Genomic DNA, 21756 nt, shown 5'->3' on the forward strand with positions numbered 1-21756 from the left:
CCCTCTTCCTCTCTGCCCTCCGCCTGCTTCCTCCCTGACACCTTCCTGTCTTCCCCCTGGTCTGCGCTCCCACCTGCCCCACGCCCCCCTTTCACTGCCTGCCCTGTTCTCGTCTCCCCTCTCGTTGGCCTCCTCCTACTCACCCCCTCTCCGGTCTGCCCTGCTCTCCTCTGTGTGCTTTCTTTCTAGTGACTTGGGCCTGTGTTCGCTCCCTCCTTGTGCCCCCACCTTTTCATACTCTTCTCCACCACTGCTTCCCTCTCCCCTTGGCTGTATCTCCCACCTCCTTCTTGTGCTCCCCTCCCTCTCCCTTAGCCTCCGCTCCAGTCCCTCTTGTTCTGGCTTTTGCAGTCTGACCTTCCTTCTTGCACCGATTCCCTTCCCTGGTGGGCGCAGCGCCTCCACCCTCTCCCTCCCTGTCCCCGTCCACCTCCTCCAGCCCCAGCCCTTCCCCTGCTCCCTCACTGCCTCCTTTTGCTCTGGAGCAAGCTCACTGTCTCTTGCACGCGCTCTGTTCTCTGCAGATGTTCGAGGCCTGCTGCTTTGCTCCTGCAGTGATAGGAAAATGAAGATGTGGCACCTGCCTTGGGGAGCTTGGGGTCTGACAGGGAAGCAGTTCTGTAAAAATAATAACTGCACATCGTGACAAGTGCTATAAGAAAGAGATGAAGTCTAGACAACTTGCTGATTCAGAGTATAACCAAAGTAATAGGATTCCTTGTAAAATTATGAAAAACAAGTCAAGAAACACTGATTATTCTATTGTTAGAGTACGGAGCGAGAGATCCTGTACATCTATAACCCCAGAGAGGTTGGATGCTCAGAAAAGAACAGCTTCCATGGCACCATAAAATCAAAATTCTTAAGGATGCTTTGGCTCATTAAAGAAAGCTAGAAAAAGCAGTATTTTTGATGCCCTTGTTATAGGACCAGAGTGATTAACAGCTGTGAGCTCCCTTCGAATAATATTTGAACAAGTAAAGCTGCCAAGCTCAAGTTGTTTCTGAGTTTAAGCCAGTGATGCCTCATGCAAAAAATAAAATCTTTCCCTAATGCTTCCCACAGGTAGGAAGCAGAAAGCTTCAGAAGTCCATGAGGAAAAAGGCAGTCACTTTAACAAATAGTTCAGTTAGAATTATGTGAAGCTAGACTTGATTCTAAAAGTAGGTAAACTTTTTTGTTACATTTATTAATCTTAGAAAAAGAGTAATAGAAATACAAATTTCAGGCTGTTTCAGGGACACTTCAGAAATAATTTTATTTCCCTTCAGATCAAAGCTCCACTTTCCAAAGATCTGGAAACTGAAAAGTACAAAGCAGGAAGCATAGGGCATCCTTAGGAGAGGAATTAATAAGCTACAAAACCCCCTTTTTAAGCTTGCTCTTCGCTTTTCCCCTCCGACCCTTCTTTGCCCATTTGCCTGGCTCTGCTCTTCCCTCTCCAGGGGCAACTTAAGATTCATATTTCTGGGAAGGGTCTTTCTACACCTACTGACTCCAAGAAGGTCCTTTGATTGATGTGTGGAAATTTCTGTATTTTATGGCATTCTGCTATTAAACATAACTCACAATAATGAAGTTCATTTTCTTATTTTTATATATGTACAATAAAACATAATATTCTATAACTACTGGGACTTTGCTGGCCATTTGTAACCATATAATGTGATTTAGGATCACTGAACTTGTGTAAATTTACACTTTGATCTGTAAGAGGTAACCTAATAATTCGGCTGTTTACTTTGCTCTTTAGGTACGTCAGAGCAGAAGTGCTGGCCGGTTTTGTCAATGGGCTGTTTCTGATCTTCACTGCCTTTTTTATTTTCTCAGAAGGAGTTGAGGTATAGTAGATAGTAACTCGAGTCAGTAAATTATATCTCTAATGAAAATGTTTGTTTACTAAACATACATATAATAATTATTAAGCACTGAGGACAGCCTTGGGTTAGAGAAAATGTTATGTGTGTACAGGAGGAACTTACAAAATAGTTGAGAAAAATTAGGTGTGTAACTACTTGAAATTGAAAACAAATAATGGTGCTTTACAAGGTGTGAATGAAGTGTTGACACTGGAAAGCAGAGACGCAGTACAGGCAGTGGGGCCTGTTGGGATAGTTCTTAAAATAGAACCTGAGAGTTTTGCCAGTTAGTCCGTCATATGTAGTATATTAAAACAAAGAGAACACGTAAAGATTAATGAACTTAAAATGAATGGTAATATTTCAAAATACCACAAAAGGATGGATTTTAGACCAAATAGTTATGCTTACTTTAAATATTTATATTTATTTAAAAACAGTGACTACTACCTTTTCTACAAAGGTGAATACTGGTTTTATTTCTATCTAATGTTTTGGCAGATACTTTTGGAGTGATTTTAATTCTGAAAATAACTAGAAATTTTGAAAGATGGCTTTTTGTTTTCACCAGTTTATCTATCAGATGTCATGTGAGTGCCATTTGTATTACATGTTTTTTAGAGAGCGTTGGCGCCTCCAGATGTGCACCATGAGAGGCTGCTGCTTGTGTCAGTCCTGGGGTTTGTGGTAAACCTAGTAGGAATCTTTGTTTTCAAGCACGGCGGCCATGGACATTCTCACGGCTCTGGTATGACGGTTAGAACCCTTCGTTTCTTCATTTTCTGGTGCCTGTCATAGTTACTCACTTTAGAAAATGGATACTTTTAAAAGTTAAACTATTGATTTTTAATAACAAAAGCAATGTTAATAGACTCTTACTAATGTCTTCCGGAACCGTCCCTTCCCCTTCTTCGTGCCCCTCCCCCAGCACCTTCTCTGTACAGGTTACCATTTTGGTGTGGATCCTTTCAGACCTCTAGCTCATGTTGACTATGACCCCATTTATATAAAACAAACAAATAAACGTCAGAACCACAGAACGGATCTAGCTACTAAAAAACTATAGTGTATGTGGGTCTGAAATTTACTACACAATCTGTCCTTGAGGTCCTTCCATTTGGCATATATATCAGTCTCCTTTCTCATGAACAGCCATACAGAACTCCATAGTGTGGGATCCCTGGTTTATTTAACCAGCCTTCTATGAATGGACTTCAATTCCCTCCAGTTTATCACAATTCCATATCCTTGTGAACACGAGAGTATTTTTCCAAAGCTGTGCTATCCTGTATGGTAGCCATTAGTCACGTGGGGCTATTTAAACTGAGTTTTTAATTTTATCACAATTAACTGTGATAAAATTAAAAACTCAGTTCTTCAGTTACATCAGTGACATTTCAAGTGCTCATTAGCCACGTAGGGCTACTGTACTGGACAGCAAAAGAACATTGCTGTCATCAGTTCTCTGAATTGCTGGAACACAGGCTAGGTAGTTTTTTGTTTCAATAGACATTAGCAAATTGCCTTCCAAAATGACTGTTACATTTACCCCAGTAACAATTATAGGTACTCTTTTCTCTCACTCACATCAAAACTTAATACTGTGGTTTTAAAACCAGCTTGCTAATATTTTGTTAAAAATGGTATCATTTTACTTGGTGTTTCTCTGACTATTTTAGAATTGTCTGTTCTTTTATTTTTTTGGCCTGTTTTTCCATTGTCTTATTTTCAATCTACTTACAAGCATTTTTAAGTATGTATTTTATATGCCAATCCTTTGTTTTAGGTGTTGCAAATATCTTTTCCCAATCTTTGGCTCGTCTTTAAACTTTTGTGTATGGATTTTTAATTTGGACGTAGCCTAGTTTTTCTGTCTTACCCTGTTCTCTTATAATTTAATACTGTGACAGTTTTGGTTTGATGGTTTTTTCCCACTAAATTGTCTTGCCACCCTTGCCAGCAATCAGTTGACCATCAGTGTGAGAGTTCATTGTGGACTCTCAGTCCTGTTTCACTGGTCTATGTGTCTCTCCTCAAACCAGCAGCATTCTGTCTCGATTACTGTAACCCTGAAGTAGGTTTGAAATCGCAATATGTGAATTTTCCTACTTTATTCTTTCTTTTAAAGGTCATTTTGGCTATTCTGGGTCCCTTCTAGCATTTCCACATAAATTTTAGGATCAGCTTGTCCATCTCTGCTTTTATTTCCTTCCTGTACTATGTAATAGGAAGTCAGTATTACTTTAATGACTCTATAACACTTTTTACAAGTAAACGTTTATGGAATTGAATCTGGTTTTAGAGCTAATTCTTTTCGCTGCCGTCAGTATTATTGTAACCATTAACTAATATATTTTTACATGCCTTTTGTTCTGACACTGTTTTTAGGCCATGGACACAGCCATTCCCTCTTTAACGGTGCTCTGGACCAGGCCCACGGCCACGGAGACCATTGCCATAGTCACGAACTGAAACATGGCTCCGCGCACAGCCACGACCACACTCACGGACATGGACACTTCCACTCCCACGGTGAGTACAGCCTGATGCCTCCCAAACACACAACTGTGCAGGCATCTTTTCCTGGTTGAAAGAGTCTGTTGGAAGTATTGCAGCTGACCTCCTTTCTAATGGATTGGACTGCATGGTTTCCCACGCCAGCTCTTTTTTAGCATGTAATGAAATTAAATCGGAAATCATGTAGCTTAACCATTTGTTAGCCAGTCCTTCCAGTCATGCTTTCCTGACATTACCAACCAACATTTGCACTTGACCCCTTGTCTGTTGCCCGAGAATTTTTCTCATTGCCTGGGCAAAGCACAGTAGTAAGATTCCAGGTGGGGGGAAGGTAGCCCTTTTTTGGTCAAGAGGGAGAATGGTAAGTGGGAAAGAAAAATTAGCATGACATCGGGTCACAAAGAGATCACAGCAGCTAGTAGATAGAAATGCTAGGCTTCCAAGACAAGGGATCTGACTCCAAAATCATACCTACACCAGAGTTTACATATCATGTAAAACACTGTTATAAAATTTTACCACCAGAGAAACTCTGTCTTGTCTATAAACTATGGTAGTTTTCTTTTGGGATGGAAGCCAGTCTTTGGCTCTGAATTTCCATCTAGATGTCATTGTTAAAGTTTTCTGCCTTCAGTATTGTATTAGCCAGTCCGAGGATCCAGTAGTGATATGGCCGTGATTCCATTTTGCCCTTAGGAGACATCATGGTCTCGCTGGGAAGTACTGTGAGGTTCATATTTACTGGGATGCTGCACTGAGTCAAGCCAGCTACTTGTTGTTTTAACTGCTCATGTCTCAGTGATAGAAACAGTCAAGGTGTAGGTCTTGTGTTGGGTTGACAGGGTGGGGGCTCTGTTGCTCATGGCAATTGAAGGAGCCAGACTCTTTCCATCAGTAGGATTCTTAAATCTGGGAATGGGGTAGCAGATCATGTGGGACATGCTTACGAGCCTTGAAGTGCTTTCCACCTATTTCTGTGTTCACTATTGAACGACATACAGCTCCTAACTCAAGGCAGCCAGGAAGTGTGGTTTAGTTGCTGGCCAATGAGGAAGGACATAGGGGCTTGGTAAGCAGCCTGCCATGCTCTGCACTGGGTAACCCAGAAGGATACAGCTCCAACCATAGTTTTGTTTTTTGCGCAGTTCCAATTGTAATATTAGCGTAGCATGCTGTATGAGGTATGTTATGAATATTAGATTTTCACGTTTTTTAACACTGCGTTGTTGTTTTTCACCAGATTGCTTACTATAGTAATTTCCTAAATACTCTGTACTGTGGATGCATTTTGAAATTTCTCATGTCTGTCTTCATTAAATTCTTATATTAAATTTTAACACTAATTTTGTAGGTCTGATGTGGCTGTGTAGTCGTGCATCCTTCATGATACATTTGAATGAAAAACACTCTGAATTGCAAAAATTGAATCAGGAATTGAAGACATGTTTTAAAATAATGTAACTTAACTCTCTACAGATGGTCCCTCCTTAAAAGAAACGACAGGACCCAGCAGACAGATTTTACAAGGTATGACAAGACACTTGTCTGTTTCTCAGTTCATGAAACTGGTTTCATAGTTTTCCTGTAAGAAAAATATATAACATAATATTTGTGTTTAAATGTTAACCTTCCTAGTGATATTCCTTACATGTGCTATTAGGTATGTTAGCAGACATTCTTTTAATTTAATTGTCACTCGGCTGTTTTCTCAGCTATAATAAGAATCATGCACTATTCAGAAACTATACTGCTTAAATATAAATACTACCCCTTCTGATAACCATAGTGACACCATAGTAGCATGTTTACCTTTGTAGGATCATTAAATAATGTTTCCAAGACTAATACTCCATATGTATTTACATTGTGGAAAAAGTTAGTGCTACAGATGTAATGCATCAAACCCAAAGGTGTTCAATGCCCAGAGTGAACCCTAATGTAAACTGTGGCCTTTGGGTGACAGTCGTGTGTCGATGTTGTTTCGTCACCTGTAACAGATGTACACGCTGGTGGGGCATGGTGACAGTGGGGAGGCTGTGCATGTGTAGGGGCAGCCAGAGGGCCTATGGGAAATCTCTCTTTCTGTTTAATTTTGCTGTGAACCTAAAACTGCTCTGAAAAATAAAGTCTTATTATATTTTTTAAAATGTAATGCTAAGTGAGACCTTGGCTCTATCCACAGGCATCAAAGATGATACCTACATAGGAGTTTACATATTATGTAAAACACTGTATTATAAAATTTTAAAAGTCAGAAAAACTCAGTCTTGTCTATGAACTATGGTAGTTTCCTTTTGGGATGGAAAACAGTATTTGGCTCTGAATTTCCATCTAGACGTCATTGTTAAAGTTTTCTAACTCCCAGCTGCCTTTAGTATAACTTTTGACTTCAACCTACCTTCTCAATAGCTCGTGATCCAGCCTCCACCACACCTGTTTATCTCCTCTGCTTCTTGATACAGCTCTGGCTTTTGACATTGTCACTGTCAGTAGGCTCCTCCGTACTGAGGAGGTTATTTATAAATATAAATGTGCTTTCTAGTCTCTGGTTTCCCTTTCGCAAAATATACAGAATTGTCTTAGAATAGCATTTGCTGCAATAGCTTGTAATCATGCATAAGTAATGTGTCTATAGCCAATGCTATAATGAGCCTTGATGGTAAGGGTTCATTTTTAGTTTGGAAATGGTCACAATTTGAGGGGAGGTTAGATTTGCCTTCCTATTATCTTTTATATAAGCTGTTGTGAAAATTCATTTATGTTTTCTGAGTGTCCATCAGTGTATGGTGGCTGATGCAGCCCAGTAGGTGGCTGAAGGACAGGGGCAACTGCAGATATTCACACGAAAAACTGAGTGAACTGAATTTGTCAGTTATTTGCTGTATTTTGTGTTGCTAATGAAACCAGTGTTCCAGTTAGCAAATGAGAAGTATCCAGGGACCTTCCAAGCAAAGGAAAATAAAAAACAAATGATTCTTTCCTTTTTCCTTCTGATGTTTAGAGCTGTTTTCATTTCCAATCTTACCAGAACACCAGTTAAAAAATATAAAAATTTGAAAATCACACATATCTCTTAAGAGTTTTGAAGCTTAGGGACCCTCAATCCACTTTGCTGTGTATCTTTCTCCAGTTTAATTTTAAAACTTAAGGTGATCCCAACACTTATTCTTTGCTGTTGAAATACCTTAGAGAAATGAGATATATTTTCTTATAAGTGTGATTCTAACATATCTTTATGATAGAAAAAAGAGCCATTGTTGTTTTTACACATTAGACATTTCTTTTCAGAGAGAGTAGATGCTATGAAGAATGTTCTGTTTTTAGCCACATCTGGTTGAAGTTGGTTTAAGAGATGGTGTTTTGCTCTACAGTAAATTTTACCTATTAAAGATCTAAATGTTGAATAATTTGTCTAGTTAAATACTTTTTAAAACTTATGTATATTAAACCTACTTTTTGGCATTTTAAACTGTTTTTTCCACCAAGTATCAGTTCTTAAATGTAATATTTAGGTTCTTGGGCAGTTAGAATAGTATCCTACCAATTTAATATTTAATTATTAGAAGTTCTGACGTATTTACACCCACTTTAAGTATTCAAATTCCTACTTTTATATCAAGTTCGGGCTTAGTATGTAATTTTAAGTAACAAAGTCTTCAGAATAATAGGTTTGCCAGCATTAATAGTTATGGTCCATAGGCAGTTTGTCTCAAATGGTAATTTTCATGACCAGCAGGGGGCTCTCTGTGTCCATGGTTCAGACGTCTGTAGTTACAGCAATGTTCTCTTGGCAAATTCTTTCTGCCTAATGACACTTTCCTCTAACAAGTTAACTTCTGGACTCTGTCACCAGAGACAAATGTGCACAAACAATATGTAGAATCCCCGTGTTGCTCTGCTTCCTCATTTATGTTATTCGGCATCAGATATACTGACCCCTGCTGATTCGAAACAGGAAAGAGGATCTCAGTTCTCAGGGTACTATCACTCTGTTACTAACAGTTAATCTACATTCTTATCAATTTCAAATTGGTGTGTAATATTTAATGTAGGAGATCAAGAGCAGTTTTATGAAATGCTTGCATTTTCAATTGCTTAGAAGATATTGTTCTGATTCTGATGATCTTTTTCCAGGTGTATTTTTGCACATCCTAGCAGATACACTCGGGAGCATCGGGGTGATCGCGTCTGCCATCCTGATGCAGAATTTCGGTCTGATGATCGCAGACCCTATCTGCTCAATCCTCATAGCCATGCTCATCGTCGTAAGGTGAGTATAGGTATGTTGCTTTTGATCATTAAAATGTGAGGTGACAAATATATTATTTAAATTACAGATCTAAATTATTACATTGGTTTTCCTTTGGTATTTAACTGATTCCTACATAGATGATTTATCTTTTCATCTGCCTAAAGTCTGATGCTTCCTTTTGATATTTAGCAGTAATCTTATTGGTTTGTCACTCAAATTAGTAGTAATTTTCTTGAATCCAGCACTGTATCTGTAGAGCATCAGAAGTAGAAATGTATTCACCACAGTTAGAATCTTCTTTCTTTGACATCTGCATCTTGTGCTGCCAAATGCAAAAGGATGTTAAAATCTCTTCCAGAACTGTTTTTAATCTATCAAGTCACCTTATCATTGCAAAAGTCTTACCGAAGTATATTTATGTATGTCTCCCTGGAGTATCAATTCTCAAGGAAGGATCTGTCTCTTAGCTTTTTAGTTCTCTGTTGCTTGCTGTAGTGCCAACATGTGCGTAAGAGTGTGTGTGTGCGTGCGCGCATAAAATCTCAGTACGTGTTTGCTGAATTAGATTGCATAGTTTTTATCTCTTAAATTTATATCGGTTTATTTTATTGTTTTAATTTTTATCAGAATAATGGAATAACATGTGCCTTTATTTCAGTCTTATATTATTTATAAAGCTATGTCTTGGCAAAGTGAAGAAGGTGATCCCTTGTTCCACCAGCCAAGAGAACTATGTTGGTAATTTTATGGGTATTAGTTCAGCTTTTTTCTTTTATTCTAAGCCTCTTTTTTATGGTATTTTTGTTTGTATTATGTATAAAATTATATTCTAAGAAAACTTTTTTAGTTTTTTCTGATTATAAACTTACAGTCAGTATAGAAAACTTGGCAAATGATGAGAAATATAAAGAAGTAAAGAAAATCAGTCAGGACGACAACACCTGGAGGTGACATTCCCACTGTTACCAGTACTTTTTTACTGTTGTTTTTAGGCTTTTTTTTTTTTTTTTTTTACATTATTAAATTCTTGCTCTCTCTGCTGATTGTTGAGCTTGCTCAGAATTAGAGTAGACACAGGTTCTAGATGAAAGATAGTACAGGTATTATTTTAAGTCCATAAAGTTTAGAGATGATTTGTTAGCTAGCAAGGTCTTAATTCAAGGACAACACATAAGGACGATTTATTATTATAAAGTATATATTTCTCTGTATGTGGGTGAGGGGGAAATACGTAGTATGCATATATATGTACATGTAGCATAGTACACATACACACACACACAGATATATGTATATATTCATCCCTGAATGTTATATGGGTCTCTCCGGGTGGTGTAATTATAAAATTATGATCTTCCTTAACGTCGTCAAGGCAAACTAATATTTCTGACTTGGCCTTAAAAAAAACCCATAATTTTTTAAAATGGAGGGCAATAAAAAAACCCTTTAGCTTCAAAGTGCAAAACAAAGACATTACAGTTATCTATTTTTCTGTTAAGAAAGCAAACTTAATTTACTTGAATGCTCACATGATAATGAAATATTTGCAAGATCACTCAGATGCTTTTCAAATCGGCCTGAAGAGTTTGCCTGATTAGCTGAAGCCCATTTTAGGAGATAGATGAGAACTCTTACAGACTCAACAAAATAGAGTATAAAGGATTCGTTTTCTCTTGCCCTTAATTTTTATATATATTTGCAATTCATCAAGAGCAAGAGGAATAATGGGCTCTTTGTACATTTCTTGCATTTTAATGTGGCTCCGTTGAAAACGTGCCAGGGAAATGGATGTCTCCCATCCAGGCTGCCTGCCCAGTGTCCCATTTTCACTTTCCCAGGGAAGCGATTGCTTAGAGAAAGACCATTTTTCTCTCAACATTTTCTAGTGCGGGCAAATGGTGATATAAATTTCTGGGTAAAACTGGGTGGTGCTGTGATGAATTATGTTTCCCAGTGAAAAGCAGCAGATTGAGTATGACAAGGAGAGAGTCATTTTTATCTCCTGATAATGTACACATCTCACTGGAGGGCTCAGGATGGCTTTTCCCCATCAGAAGCTGAATTAGAACGGAGAGTAGTTCGTGACTTAGAGAGCAGATTTCTGGGCACTTAGCTGCAGCTTTGAATTTCACTGTGATTTCACAGTGATGCCCTTCACCCAGATCTGCAGCTTGATGTCTGAGTTACTTAAAATAAAAGGGGTGTCTGCATATGATGGGAAGAAATACACAAACAGGATGCAGAAATGAGCACTGGCACCGGTGTGGTATTTTTGAAGCCTGGCTGATTTTTTTTTAAATTAGTTTACTGGAACTTACCAAGTAACCCTCTTATGGCACTTTGTACATTTTTACCATGATCATTTGTTAATACAAAGAAAAGGAAATTTTCTCTTTGTCAGATGCAAAACATTTTGAATAATCTGTTTCTTGTCACACTGAAGAAACAAATAGCTCGACCTTTAGAGAGAACTCGGGCAGCAGACTTTAGAAATGACCGATGGTGCTCACAAGGAGAGGTACGAAGTGGCACGTGTGCTAGAGGAACAAAGTTATAGGTTTGAATTCTAAATCATTGTAGGTTATCACCATTGCCCATGAAGACAGGATTTGGACCAGATACTGATTTTGATAAACCTTGTTGATTCTGTGGTCAAATAGATAATTATTTGTAGCCTGTATTAAGTAAACATAAGCATTTTTTTAAACCATATCATATGTGAGAAATTATAAAGATAACTTTCAGAAATGGTTTTGGGTGGTGTCTCAAAACTGCCTTTGTGGTTTACCTTTCAAAGTGGTTATAATTTATGAACTATACTGTTGAGGACTAAGAGAAAAGAAGGTAGTTTCCCAGCATTGTAACTTGGTGCTTGTATATGTATCCACATGGGAACATTTTTGCCTAGTAATTCTAGTTTTTAATCATGTTTAGAATCACGAGGGAGTATTTATAAATACCGATTAGTCTAACACCTTTTCTCAAACAGCCTTCTGCAAGAGAATGCCCTAATGCCTTAGAGCATCTGTTTGTATGTGATTATTAACTTTTCACCTTCATGTCTAGAAAGTACTGGTCATGTATTGTCCTTGAGGGGATTGAGAAGTGTCACTTAAGTCATTCTGTGTGTTCGGTGGTTCAGATGAAGCACCCCCCCCTCAGGGAAGAAAGGCTGGTGAGTGGTCCTGGAAACATTAGGAAGCGCAGAGCCAGTGCAATAGTGTGTTAATGATTGTTAGCCAGTGACATTAGAGAAGAGAATTATCCGAGGCTTAACAATTGGAAAAGAGAGTGTGGTGATTGCGGGGGGAGGAACTGGGTGGAGGTGGAGGAGGGCATGGGGGGGGAGATAAATGGTGATGGAAAAAAAATCAATAGCTATTAAAAAAATTGGAAAGGAGAAATTATTTTATATAAAATATATGATTAGATTTCTGTAAAACCCATGGGAAAACAATGACAGATAATTTAGTAAAGTTACAGGTATAAAATTGATGTTCCCAATTAATACCCTTTATAAATAAGCAAAATTCAGTGGAATGACATAATTAAAGAGAAGGTACCTTTTCAGTAGCAGCAACAAAGACTATCTAGAGATAGAACACGTAAAACTCGTGTGAGTTGAATTTTAGACACTGTAGGTAAAAGAACTCCCGTCCATTGCTAATAGGAAGGAGAATGGCACTGTCTCTGTGGGGAGAGCTTGGACAGTACCTACTATAAATGCATTTACCTTTGATTAGACAGTTCATCTTCTAGGAATGTCTCCTAAAGAGAAATTGGCAAAAGTATAAAAGGATGTATAAGTAAGGCTATTCTTTGTAGTTTTATTCATTTTGGCTAAAGATTGGAAAGACTGGAGGTGTCTGTTAATAAAGGAGTTATGTACAGTCCTAAAAAAAAAAATAAAGGGGAGTGACGTCAGCAAGATGGCAGAATAGAAAGTCCTAGATTAAACACAGCGAACTGACAACATGACTGAGAAATCCAGAAACCAGGTGAAAGGTTTTAACACGCAGGCTAGTGGGAAGCCAACTGCATGACAGAAAATTCACAGTCTGTCATTATTGCCACTCCCACCCCAACTCCTGTCTTCTTCCTGGGGAGGGGAAAGGAGTTGAGCCTGCCTCCAACTGACTTTTAGGGGGGCTTCCCAAGAGACTGGTATCTGTCTTGCTTGTATCAATTACTGGAAGCCCTCTCTTAACATTGTTGATAGGTTCTTGGAAACTGACTTTAAGCAAAAACCATGTATAATGAAACCAATTTTTTACCATAGGCTAATTGATATAAACAAGAGTTAAGTTCCTACAGTATCTCATCAATGTTACAATAGAATGACATTGAATGGAAAGACATTATGTTCGAGGACGTGTTGTGCTGACAAGGACAGGATGCCAGTTTGGGCATCACTGAGAACAGACATCACCTGTACATTAGAGTTTTCAGTACCACAGACAGACACTAGGTGGAACTCGGGGACTGTGATTTCTTACAGCTGCAGAAGGCCCAGTATTGCAGACACAGGAAGAGCTCCCGAGAAGAAGCCAGCAAACCTTTCCAATAGGAGGTGACATGCACTAGCCTGGAGAGGACACATGCCCAGATGAGACTCCAGAGGTCTTCAGAATCTCCAGCCAGGCTATGTAGAGAAAGACCTCTCTTATGAAACTAGACCACAGAGTCTGGAGTGGTCGCTTATTCTTCAGGTACTGAAACCCACACAACAAAAAATAAGAGATACAAAGAAACAGCCAACTACAACACATTTAGAGGAAACAGTTTGATTTCCGGAAACCAAACCTACAAAAAGGAGACCTGAATTGCCAGATACAGAATTCAAAATTACCATCCTAAGGATGCCCAATTAATTAAAAGAAAGCACAGACACTAAACAAAATCTGAAAAACGATACATGAGCAAAATGAGAACACCAACAAAGAGGGAGAAACTATTGAGAAGAGCCAAACAGACATTCTGGAACTAAATAATAATAACCAGGTTGAAAACTTCCCTGGAGGGATGCAACAGCAGATTTGACCAGGCAGAAGAAGGAATCTGTGAACTCAGACAAGGATTTACAGGATCACTGAGGCAGAGGAGGGGGAAAGGAAAAAATGAAGAGAGAGCCTGAGCTGTTTATGAACAAGCGGAACAACATGCATATGGGATTCCCAGAAGGTAAAGAAATGGAGAAAGGAGCAGAGAACCTATTTGAAAAACAATGGCAAACACTTTCTCAAATCTAAGAAGAAAAATGGACATACAAAGTCAAGAAATGTAAAGAACTTGAACTAGGGTAATAGAGGGATGTACATGGAGTCATGTAATTAAACTGCTGAAAGTCACATAGGAATGAGAATCTTGAAAGCAGCAAGAGAAAAGCAATGTGTCACATGCAATGATAACCACAAAGGAAATATGTATAGAATATATATAAAAGGAAATGAGAAGGGAGTCAAAACATGTCACTATAAAAAAATCAATAACACATAAAAGAAGACAGCAAGAGGGGAAGAAAGACAAAAAGCCTCAAGATAGAAAACACTGGGAAAATGGCAATAGTACTTCCTTACCAGTAATTAAATATAAATGGATAAACATACTAATTAGGAGACAGACTGGCTGAATGGATTAAAAAACCAAGGTCCAGCTTTATTCTCTCTGCAAGCAACTCTATCTAAGGACTCGCACAGCCTGAGAGTGAAAGGGTGTTCTGCACAAACGAGAACCTAAAGAGAGCAGCAGTGGTCGTACTTATATTAGACAAGACTGTCCCACAAGACAAAAGGGACATTATATAAGGATGAAAGTGTCAGCTTACCAGGAGGCACAACAATTATGAGCATATACACTCCTAACGTTGGAACACCTAAGTGTATGAAGGAGACACTAGCAGGAAGGAAGGGAGGAACAGAGCACAGGAAGAGTAGGCGATTTCGGTACCCACTTTCAGTTATGGGCAGAGCACCAGGAAGCCAGTCAGTCAATCAAATAGAAGATCAATGAGGAAAGAAGACCAACAACACCAAGGCGAGTGGGCCCTAACAGACATACACAGACCACTCCACCCAATAACAGCAGAGTATACAGTCTTCCTAAGTGCACATGGAAGACGACATGTCAGGGCACAAAAGAACCTAAGACATTTTAGAAGATTGAAATTAGACATAATATTTTCTCTGGCCATGGTGGAATGAAACTAGAAATCAATAGCAGGAGGAAACAACAGAAATCCAAAAATATATGTAAATTAACACATTTTTTAACAACCAGTGGGTCATGGAGAAATCCCAAGGGTATTTAGAAAGTATCTAGAGGCAAGTGAAAACAAAAATACAGCATACCAAAACGTACGGGATGCAGCGAAAGCAGTACCAAGAGGGAGGTTCATAGTAATAATTGCCTGCATGAGAAAAAGAAGGAGCATTTGAGATCTTGCTTCCCAGCATTTGTCACTTTTGGCTCAAATAAACTTACAAAAACTCTCTTAAAAAAGGAAAGAATCTCAAATTAACAACCTCACCTTACACCTTGAGAAACTAGAGAAAGCAGAACAGTCAACTCGAAGTCATCCGAAGGAAGGAAACAAAGATCGGAGCAGATAAGTGAAATGCAGAATAGAGAAACAATAGAAAAAATTACCCCAGAGCCGTCATTCTTGGAAGATCGGAACATGGACAAACCGTCAGGTAGACCCATCCAGAAATTGGAACTCACGATCGCAGAAGCTGCCAGATAATAATTAACTTGACTTTGGTAGTGTTAATAAATATTTCTTGAGTGCCCATCTGGTTTTTCTAAACAAAGTCCTGTTTCTTCACTTGTGTACTTTTTGGAATGCAGGTTTCCTTAAAGTATGAATAATATGAAGTTATTCCTGCCCAATCTTCTTCCAAAACTGTATATGTTGTGTGGAGAACTTTGCCCTCTTAACTTCATCAATCTCATGGTCTCTTCTCATTTTCCTGCCTCTCGACAGCATGTTAGTGTGAGTCCCACTCATTTTTCTTCTCTGTCTGCACCTTTGTTCTCCATGGATGCATAATAGATCACTTCCTTTTTTTTTTTTAACTTACATTGCTGGTGTGATTTTGTTTAGATACTAAGTTACACACTGAGGACCGGGAGTGCTGCGTGCTGCTGCCCAGGTATAACTCTCACCTGCGCTTGCACAGAAGATAACACCCTTTCCCCCCATGAAGTTATTACTGTGCAGGGTTGAAAGTCAGATCAAATAAGAACTGCTCTATATTTTAATAATCTTCCATTGGTGTTTGAAAGTTTAAAATAGAATATACACTCAGAAGACGTGTCTAGTGCTTATTATATTCCAGGCACTGTGCTGGGCACTAGGGATAAAAAGGATATGGCGTGATCTCTGACTGCAGAGGACTGAGTCCTGATGAGACAGCCGGTGCAGGGCAGGGAGCTCTGGCCTTGGAGTTATCCCCCGGCTCTGCCTCTTAACCACACACAGCAGTGAACACGTTGCCCTAATCTGAGATGGTTTCCTCTTCTGTGAAGTGAGGAGCTAGTCTAAAGGACCCTTTATGATCTTACTTACATCTGTGGTTCCAACATTTTCCTAAGGTTACTTAAGGCCATTGTGAGAATCAAATTAGAAAAAATTTATGAAAGCACTTTAAAAATTATGAAGTGTTGTCTAAACAAAGACACTGCTAATTATTTACTAGCTTGGCATTATTTACTAATGTTTTCCGTTTAAAGACTAGATGCGTCAAGTGTTGTAACCAAGCTCCAGAAGTTTAAGGAAAAGGGTGACCTTTTTGTGACTTTGGCTCCAAGTTCTAGGGTTATTTTAGGGCATCTCCTTCCCATTACTGAGTCCAGTAGGGACTCTAGAGATGGCTGGTTTAAACCATGGGTCTGGAAACTCAGTGTAATTGTAAGATAAACCACAGAACTTGTGGTGTGGGGCTTATGTTAGGCTTAGGAAATTCTGGGTTAATAGGTAATTGTCCATTACCACGGTGTACTTGTATTTATGCAAATATGACGGCATACTTACAGCTCGCCACAGGGACACCACGTCTAAATGTGGAGCACATTACAATTTGGGGTCAGTTGTCTTTGGCTTTTTTGTCCACTAAACATTTTGGAGCATCTGACGTATACCAGTCCTCGCATGTATGCATTGTTTTAAAAAGTGCAGCTACTTTCTCTGCGTTTGTGTTATAAGAACTGCTGATAATGTGCAGCAGGACTGAACTCAGAAGCCAGTTCAAGGTGAAGTAGTAATTTCAGTCGCTATTAATAGATAATCTATTCTCAGATCTAAGCAGTTTCGGCTCTGAGATTTCCATTGTTGAGCGTTAGGATCACTGGGCTGATGTTCTTGAAACGTGTTCACTTGGACGCCCTCTGTGGTCACTGTTGAAATGGTCAATCTTTCACTGAAAGCTGCTTTTGAAGTCAGATTTGAGTATATTTTCATTCGCACAATCTCTGGCAATAGGGCGTAACAACTAACGTGCGTATTTGCTCTGCTGGGGTTCCAGCTCTCACATTAGACTTGCTTAGGATCCCGTGGTTGTAGATTTGACCGGCCTTCCGCTTTTGAAGGATAAACTCATTGCCCTGCTTTTCTGTGAAGTCGTAGAGTGAGCGCCACGTTCCTTTCTGTGCGCGCTAGGAAGGTGGCCATTGCTGTAGCTGGATCGAGTTCGTCGGCCAGAAGCGAACCTCTAATTGTCTCCAGATGCTTACTTTTGGGTTTGGATGCAGCTCTGAGTCTGAGCTCAGACCGGAATTTGCTATGCTTGCCTTTCCCCCCACATCTAACCTTTCATTATGGCTAGATGCATTCATGCTCAACTCTGCTTTATGATTCCTTTTCAATAATCAGAAAAATATGGACACAGACTCCTGAGCTAAACACAGTTTCAAAAGGCAAAACTAGAGTTTCTGCAGGTTTCTTTTACATTTTTATGGCCTTGGAAATTGTCATAGAAATTGAACCTGGTTCTAAATGGCATTCCCCGTGAGTTAGCAAGCACCCTCCTCTCCCCACCACAGCTCCATGACCCAGTTACAGCTCCTGCCACTGAAATTCTTTCATGACTTTAACATTCTTACTGGAGAAAATGAGTGTGGTGCATCCGTGCACTTGGATGACACACTCCCTGCTGTCAAATGTAAACATTTCATTAGAATTCTATCCAAAAGGCAACCACTACAGATTTTCTAGTGTAGCGAAGTCAGTAACAACCTCAGTGGACTCACACACTATTACTTCCTGATGTGGATTACGACATCGTAGTATAAAATGAATGTTCGCTTCTAGCACTATATTGAAATGCTCCTCTGCACTGTGGTTCTGAACTGAGTGTAAGCGTGAGTGTCTCCAAGTTCCCCGTTAGCTCGGGGAGTGTGTTACCTGTGTCACGGGCCTTCTCCTCTGTACCAGTTCTGGATCCTCAGACCAAGGCCGCCCAGGAAAGTGAGTTTCAGGGGAAAAGGGAAGGGCTAGTAGCAGCGCATCTGTAATATACACAGGAGTCTGAACATTTACCTGGCTCTTTTATTTTAGACAATAACTTACTGATCACGTGAAAAGTCTGGAGCAGTGGCTAGAGTCCTTGTCCTCATGAGCCTTGCTGCATTCTGCTCAGGGAGGTGTAGTCTTTCTCTCTTGCAGGACAGGGTTAGCAGACGTGGCCTGGCTTTACTCAGCTTGCCGTCTCCCTTCTCTTCAGTGTCATTCCTCTCTTACGAGAGTCCGTGGGCATCCTGATGCAGAGGACGCCGCCCATGCTGGAGGGTGCCCTGCCGCAGTGCTACCAGAGGGTGAGTCTCGGGGCTCTGGCCGTGGGCTCTTGCTGCTGCCAGACCGTTAGGCCTTTAACTGTGGAAACACGGGCAGTGTCTGTGGAATTCAGTCCTTCCAAGCCGGGGCGCTGACCACGAGTGCCATTTATACAAACCAGAGTACAATCATCGGAAAATGTGGGCGAGGTCATCCTTGTCGAGAAAATCGAGCAGTCCTTTTGGAAGACAGATGCAAACAGCAGATGATAGAAGCTTTTGTTCACTATATATTTTTTGAGCTCCTGCTTTTTGCCAGTCGTCAGAGGCCTGAGAGAGGAAGGGAGAGTCTGCCTTGACCTCTTTCCCAGGAAGGGCAGACTCCAGAGAGATCTTCCTGTTCGTTTGGTCTAGACTCTGCCTGGTGGCAGGAACCTGCTCTGTGACCTTCAGCTGGTCACCAGCTCTGTGGCCATTTCTGGGAACTGCAGTTCATCCCCTTCACAGAGTGACCTCTTCCCTTTAAACTGCTGTGATTGTTACAAAGATCTGTTTACACCGAGTCTCCTTTAACTCGGCATTGGTCTGAGTCTGTCCCCTGCCCCTCCAGGTCTGCCCAGAGATTCTGAACAATATAGTGATTTGGGCCTTTTTGTCTTTTTCCCGATCTTCAAAGAAACCCATCCAGGGTTTCCTCTTTAAATGTTTCTGTACATTTTGGTAGATAGTTTTTATCAAGGATGCGTCCTTCTAACCATTTTCCCTAATCATAAATAGGTGTTGAGTTTTATTGCGTAATTATGATACTTTTATCGAAATAACAGATTTTTCTCCTTTGCTTCATTATTGAAGGTAACAGTAATGGAGTTTCTGGTTCTTCTTTGGATAAACGCAGCTTAGTCAGGATGCTATTTTTTAATATACTGTTGGGTTTTGCTTATTTACTTTATAAGAGAAATCGGTTTATGATCTGTCTTTATCTAGCTGAGGGTCAAGATTATTTCATACTAACAGGAGGGCTGTGCATTGATGGGGCCATTTCTTCCTAACAAAATCTTTCCTATTTTCTGAAAAAACTGAGGCAGAGGCCATATGATCCTTGAAAGTTTGCCCCCTGGGACGGGTTTATGAAGAGAATTTTTATTTCCTTTTCAATTTTCAGTGCTCCTTACACACTTGTTGTTGTTGTGTTATGGCATTTTCAGTATACCCAGAAATTCACCCACTTTGTCAAGGTTTTCAAAATTGTGGAGTGTTTTTCCCCCCCTATTTATTGTATTTTCTAGCTTTGGTAAGGTAAAAATGATAAATGAAAATGGCACATATTTAAGGTGTACAGTGTGATGTTTTTTGTTTGTTTTTTTAATCCTCACGTGAGGACATGTTTTTATTGATTTTAGAGTGAGGAAGGGAGAGAGAAACATCAGTGTGTTTACTGATATGTTGCGTAATACCTAAAGTGGGTGGGAAGGGTCCTCTCGCCTGAGTTGATGTTAACACCTGCCCTTTCTGCTTCAGGTGCAGCACCTACAAGGAGTCTACAATTTACAAGAACAGCACTTCTGGACCTTATGTTCTGACGTGTATGTTGGGACCTTGAAGTTAGTAGTAGCCCCTGATGCTGACGCCAGGTGGATTTTAAGCCAAACACATAATATTTTTACTCAGGTATGACTTTTTCACTAACTTCTTTTAAGGATGTTAGAATTGATTATATCTACTGGTTTAAAAATATTTACTATTTAACATATTAAACATGTATATATTTATATACTACACGATGAAGTGAGCATAAATGCATTTTTTTTTCAATTACAGAGTTAAATTTGGGAGATCTTTATTTTAGTCAATATGCAGCAGCATACTGATTTGTGTTCTTTTAAGAAAAAGTGGATTCCCCTTGGCTCTATGCCCCTTATAAGATGTGAGATGCTGTGTGAAGCCAGGAATTCTAGACAGCATTTGAAATAAGAATAATAATGCCTTGTCCGTGGTTTTAGCTAGAAGTAGACCATGCCAGCGTTTTTATGTGAAGGCAGATCTGTGTCACTTAGTACCTTACTACGCTGTGGGGTCTCTCTCCACACCATGTGAGGATCATGAGCCTATCAATGCATATGGTCAACCATGTCATTTCAGTGACGCCTACGCCGTCAGGAGCCGACAGTCAGTGACTGATAAGCGAGAGTGGTCACTGTGCTATTCTGGAGATACTGGGAGAGTAGGAACATTATGTCAGGAACACCCAAAGAGAGAGTGAGAGAAAACACAAAATCTTTCTTTTGGTCTAGTTTGCTGGAACTGTTTGGCGAGAAATCTAGATGCCAGCACGGTTGCCAGTGTTATCTTAACACATAGATCTGCTGAGGACACGGGCCCCATGCCTTAAAAGTCTGCTTGAGAGCTGACACGTTCCTCCTGAGGAGGCAGTGGGAATGCCCCACGTGGCGCATGCGGTCCTCTTGCCAGAGGGTTAGTGTGAAACTCAACCCTAGCAAAGGGCCAGGCAGAAGCCCTGGAAACTTCTGCAGAATTGTCAGGCTGGATTCTTGCGACATGTCAGTTTCATGAAAGGAAAAAAAATGGTGGGGATTATTCTAGAATAGAGAGAGGGAGAGGCCCACTGCATGTGCAGGCATGGCCAACAGAACGCGCATTTGAGTTAAACCCAGAACCTTAGCGTAAGCTGAACGACCTCTCTTCTCCATCCAGTAGAGAGAAATGTATGCTGTGCTTCTTTGGGACTCATTAATGAAAGTCACATGTAGGCGACAGCGGACGTACTCTAGTCCCACTCAGTTGCTGCGGGGTAAGAACCAGGCCTCTTCATTCACAGACACTGACGCCTGCGTCAGGCGGCTTCCATACTGAAGCGAGCTAGACCTGCAGTCTGAGCTCACTGCCGGATCCAGATCCTTGTATTCTGCTGTAGCCTCAGTTTCCCCAGGGAGTACCATGTCCTTCCACCCTCGGATGGAGCTTCTGTTGACCTCTAGGACACTTGGTATCCTCCATGGCTCTGGCCCGTAATCACGCTTTTCCTTCTGAGAAGTGTCCCATTTCTAGGTCTAGCACCGGCAGGCAGCTGCGGGAGCTGTAACCTGAGCAGGAGGGGGTTCCTGCTGGGAACCTCAGAAACGCTGGCTTTTCAAATGGCTGGAGTCGAAAGTTTATTCAGCTGCTCCTTTGGTTTTGGAAACTGTATCAGGGTTTGAAAATTTTAAGCTCTGGAAAATATTTTAAGCCTTTTTGTCAGCTAAGGGAAGCCAACTTTATCTCGCTTCTGGGAGGGACTCTGAGGCCCACAGTGCGGACGGTCGACACATTTTCCCCGAGGGGATCGGGTCGCCCTGCTGCCGC

General features: G+C 40.3%; 1 protein-coding gene across 1 annotated transcript in view; it reads left to right on the forward strand.

Annotated features, from left to right (window-relative positions):
• The window catches only part of SLC30A7 (solute carrier family 30 member 7), a 31349-nt gene that overhangs the window by 4115 nt on the left and 5478 nt on the right, over positions 1–21756 (forward strand). The window contains exons 4-10 of the mRNA XM_087827848.1: positions 1754–1841; positions 2481–2607; positions 4248–4391; positions 5853–5903; positions 8511–8646; positions 18348–18438; positions 19915–20064. Coding sequence (XP_087683974.1) covers positions 1754–1841; positions 2481–2607; positions 4248–4391; positions 5853–5903; positions 8511–8646; positions 18348–18438; positions 19915–20064 — 787 coding nt within the window. The remainder of the gene's footprint in view (positions 1–1753; positions 1842–2480; positions 2608–4247; positions 4392–5852; positions 5904–8510; positions 8647–18347; positions 18439–19914; positions 20065–21756) is intronic.

This window comes from Miniopterus natalensis, chromosome 19 (assembly GCF_054644295.1).
Source record: "Miniopterus natalensis isolate mMinNat1 chromosome 19, mMinNat1.hap1, whole genome shotgun sequence".
Lineage (NCBI taxonomy): Eukaryota > Metazoa > Chordata > Mammalia > Chiroptera > Miniopteridae > Miniopterus > Miniopterus natalensis.